Below are 4,270 nucleotides of genomic sequence, written 5' to 3'. Positions count from 1 at the left end.
TTGAACCTGAAAAGGCCCTTGCCTTCTCAGCTATTAACTTATCAATGCGTTGTTATGCGGCAGCCATTATTGTTTGTACTGTTTCGGGGAAATCCGCAAGACTTCTTTCAAGATACAGACCGCGATGCCCAATTATTGCCGTTACACGATATGCCAATGTGGCTCAAAGGCTTAATATGTGGCGAGGAGTGTTACCATTTTTATACTTTAGTAAGTATTATGCTTATTTGTTTATTTATATATTCACTTACCAATAAATTGTTAAATTTTTCACTTTATCACAAGCTTGACGCAGCCTAACGACGAACGGACGAACTGACTTACACGCCATTTTTCAAACTGCTAGTTTGCGTTTTTATTACAACGATGAAGATGTCGCCGCAATCTGGTGGAGGGAATTATAATTTGAATTTTGAATTTATTCTTTTTTATAAAGTAGTAAACAGAGTGTTCTTTTTTGTTCCAGAACGTCCCATATGTAATTGGAAAAAAGATCTGGATACGCGAATACAAGTAGGGATGACTTATGCTAAATTAAATGGAATTGTAAGAGCTGGAGATGCAGTTGTAGTTGTTAAGGCCTTACGGCTAGGATCAGGATTTACAAATTCAATGCAAATTGTTTATGCGTCTGAATTTGACGCTCTTCCTCCAGACAAACCATGATTGCCCAAATATAGATTACAAACGTCAAGTATGTACAATTGTTATAACAAATGTTTCATTGAAGTCCTTTTGTTTTGTACCATACCTTTTTGTTGATTTTATTTGAATGTGTAAAGGTAATTAAATAATTGTTAACATGCTATTACTGTGTGCTTTAATTGAACCAAAACACTTGATTACTTCATTAAAATTAATAAAAAAAAAACAATTTTATCAGTGGAATGTATGGTATATTTATTTAAACATTACATAAATAAATAATTGATTGCATAAAAAAATAAGCATATTAATTAATTAAAATAAACGAATTGGTAACAAACACTTAAAAAGCTATGAAAGCCCCAAAAAAAGCAAATTAACTTAAAAGATCCATTAAATCATCGTTTGATAATTTATTATTCGAACCATTTGTGTTGGGTTGACGCCAATTTTGATTTAAATTTTGACTAGAAGTTGTCCATTGATTGGAATTATTCATATTCGTCATCATTGGAGGACCTTGTAAGGCAAGTTGGTTATTATAAGAACTAGCTGCAGTAAGGCCGTTATTATTCCACAAATTTTGATTAAAGTTAGGCTGATTTTGAAGAGAACTAGTTTGCATTAGATTATTTGAATGAGCAGGATTAGAAATAGGACTACCCATAATTGGAAGTGGGCTAATTCCAAAATTATTACTGGGAGGTGTGTTGGATTTAACAGAATGGGCCAATAAGTTCATGTTGTTCCACATTTTTGTGTCTAAGTTGGACAAGGAAGAAGTTAAATCTTTTGTTGTCTGTTGGGACGGTGGTCTCATAGTTTGAGAGATAGGTGTTGGTTGAATTTGGGGTTGAGTTTGAAGTACTTTTATAGTTTCCTCTTGCTTTGCAAGCTTCTGCTTGTCTTCCAAACTTAAGGAATTGGACATGATATCATCCAAACCTAACCCGGAAAATGCTTTATCGATTTCAACAGGTTTAGAAGTTAGGGGTACAATTGATGGTAATTGACTTTCGAGAACTTTCTGCTGTTCATCTACTGTATTTAATTGTTCAAGTTTGGTTCTGTGTTCTGTCTCCACCATTTGGAACATTTGTTTTATGAGAGCTACCAGAGCATTAAACTGAGCTAGGGTAAGACCGTTTTCAATGGATAAGGGTATAAGGAAAGGTAAAATTCTCGTAGCGATTATCTCTTTACTAATGCCCAATTTTTTATGGTTTAAAGCTAGCTTTAAAATTCCCAGTATGCCCATTAAAACAGCAGGTTCTCTGGATGGTACTTGGGGTAAGAAAGGGATAATTTCATCCAGTACCAACCACTTGTCCAAGTGCTCGAGCAGTTGTCCAATACAAATGAGGCAGCTGACACGAACAGGTGTTGAAGGCGTCGATATACAGAGACGCTTAATTCGGGGCAGGACGCTGTTTTTAACGTTGGCATGGTCGAGGAGGCCCGCGAACGTTGGCAGGACCGACAGACACATTTGATGAATTTGAGGATTATCACTGTCCAAACCTCGATGAAACATCGGCAGGACGTGCTGCTGAATGTCTTCTGCAGGTGTTAATTTTAAAAGGAGTTCCATTCGTTGAAGAAAAATTAGCAGAATCTAAATTCAAAAAAAAGTATTGATTACTTTACAGGAAAAAATGTTGCTTCTTTTATTTACCTGAATTGGATTTGTTAGCTTCATGACGGGTTTGAGATGAGGTAAAATTTGGGAGACATATTCCTTTTGACTGCACTCCTGAGCAATGTCCAGAATACTGGGTAAAAGAAAAGGAACCATCGCAGGTTGTGCCAAGTCCCTTACCAAACAGGGAAGAACTTGCTGAAGTTTTACTCTTTGTGGAAGCTTTCCTAGAGCTTCAGGCAGACCACGGTAGAATTGAGATTTCTGTAGATTATCCCACTGTAGAAGGGAGTCTAAGTAAGCCAGGGTTTTCACCCCAATATCCTCGAAATACGAGATCTACGAAAAAAAGTTAGTGAGAGAAATTAACAAATATACATTTCAAATTACTTTCGAAAATTGATGGGCATCTGGTCTCATTTCTGGAGTTGTGTTTAGCATTAGTTTGACATATTCTCTGAGATTTTCTGGTAAATGTTGCAATTTTTTGGGAGGAATTTGTTTCAATTGTTGGACTCTGCTTTTAATTTGGTGCAAGTCCTTTACAGGGAAGAGTGTTTGATGATTAGGTGAATATAATAAATAGATTAACAAGCCCAATGAAAACATGTCACTAGCTGGAGAATGTGCTTGTGTCAGGGCAATTTCAGGGGAACAAAAATCCAGATTGCATTGTGCAACAGAAGGCACAGTAGGGCTGAGCTCCTGGAAAGGATAAAATGGGGGTTCATTAGGAGGGCTAGTGTTGTGGATGCAGAAATCAAAGCCAAAAATCTTCCAGCTTCCTTGCTGATTAATTACAATATTCTCAGGGGCAACATTTCTATGTAATAATTTAACATCGTTATGCAGAAATGATAAGCCCTCACTAACTTGAAGTAAACCGTATTTAATTTCCACATCAAATAATTTATAATCAGACATGTTTGAAGGTTGAGGCATATTATATGTTTGTCCCAAGATATTAGCCAGACTAGCAAAAACTGGCTCAGTGGCAAAGGCCAAACTTTCACGACTCTCTTCAAGAGGATGTTGTATAGTTAATACCCGGGGGTGTCTTATTTTTGTAATTTGAGTTATTCCACGTTTAAGGCTATCTAATATAATTTCTCTGTCTGTCTTGTTCCATTTTTCAAGCTGTCTTTTCTCAAAAACAAATATAGAGGCTTCTTGTTTTGTAGAACATTTATATCCTTTATAAATCTTCCAAAATAGTCCTGCAGCAAAGAGGAAAGTTGTTTAAGTGGAATAAATTGATAATTAAGGTAACAAAGTCTTTTACAGTGAGTACCTGGGCCAGCTGAGGCTACATGTGATGTTGCATCAAATTCTCTTGTGACAGGGTTTCCTGGAAGAACTCCAGATAATTGTGACACTGTACTGCTAACAGAACTGCTGACGTGAGAGTATATCTTATTAAACATTTCCATTTCTTTAAAATTGTTTAAATTATGTATTATACAATTTATTTCCTAGAAAAAAAATACAATAAATACTTGAATATTGACAATATAAGGCAACTATTGTTTAAATTCATATCAGAATAGTTCAAAAATTTACCTGAATTTATTAAAATAAGATTGAAATAGTTCTATAATATAATAAAACCTTTAAAAAACACAAAAATAAATGATTCATACTTGTAACCTCAAACGTCAATTAATGATACAGCCCATAGACATAGATAATAGATATATAAAGGGTTAAATGGATACAGCAAGTGGCCTAACTTGTAGGAGATAAATAGGGGACAATAGATGAAAAATAGAAATATTATTACTCATGATCTATGGGTAATACATCATTATATCTTCTATGATCAACAACCAAAGACATAAGGAGGGGACAATAGATGAAAAATAGAAAAATTATTACTTATGATCTATGGTTAATTCATCATTATGTCTTCTATGATAAACAACCAAAGATATCATTATAACCTTTAAATATGTGAAAAATTTCAAATATTTATCATTTATTATGCCA

The 4,270-nt window shown here is 34.6% G+C and overlaps 1 protein-coding gene across 1 annotated transcript in view; it reads right to left on the bottom strand.

The window, feature by feature from the left end:
- Positions 1–903: 903 nt before the first annotated feature.
- Positions 904–4,270, bottom strand: part of LOC108735687 (SCY1-like protein 2) — a 5,618-nt gene continuing 2,251 nt past the window's right edge. Inside the window, exons 2-4 of the mRNA XM_018467759.1 lie at positions 2,675–2,801; positions 2,321–2,623; positions 904–2,260 (exon numbers count right to left, since the gene is read on the bottom strand). Of these exons, the coding sequence (XP_018323261.1) occupies positions 1,022–2,260; positions 2,321–2,623; positions 2,675–2,725 (1,593 nt within the window). The 5' untranslated portion in view covers positions 2,726–2,801 and the 3' untranslated portion in view covers positions 904–1,021. The remainder of the gene's footprint in view (positions 2,261–2,320; positions 2,624–2,674; positions 2,802–4,270) is intronic.

The sequence above is a fragment of the Agrilus planipennis genome, unplaced genomic scaffold (genome assembly GCF_000699045.2).
Source record: "Agrilus planipennis isolate EAB-ADULT unplaced genomic scaffold, Apla_2.0 scaffold86, whole genome shotgun sequence".
Taxonomy (NCBI): domain Eukaryota; kingdom Metazoa; phylum Arthropoda; class Insecta; order Coleoptera; family Buprestidae; genus Agrilus; species Agrilus planipennis.
This window is presented reverse-complemented; position numbering and strand designations above follow the sequence as displayed.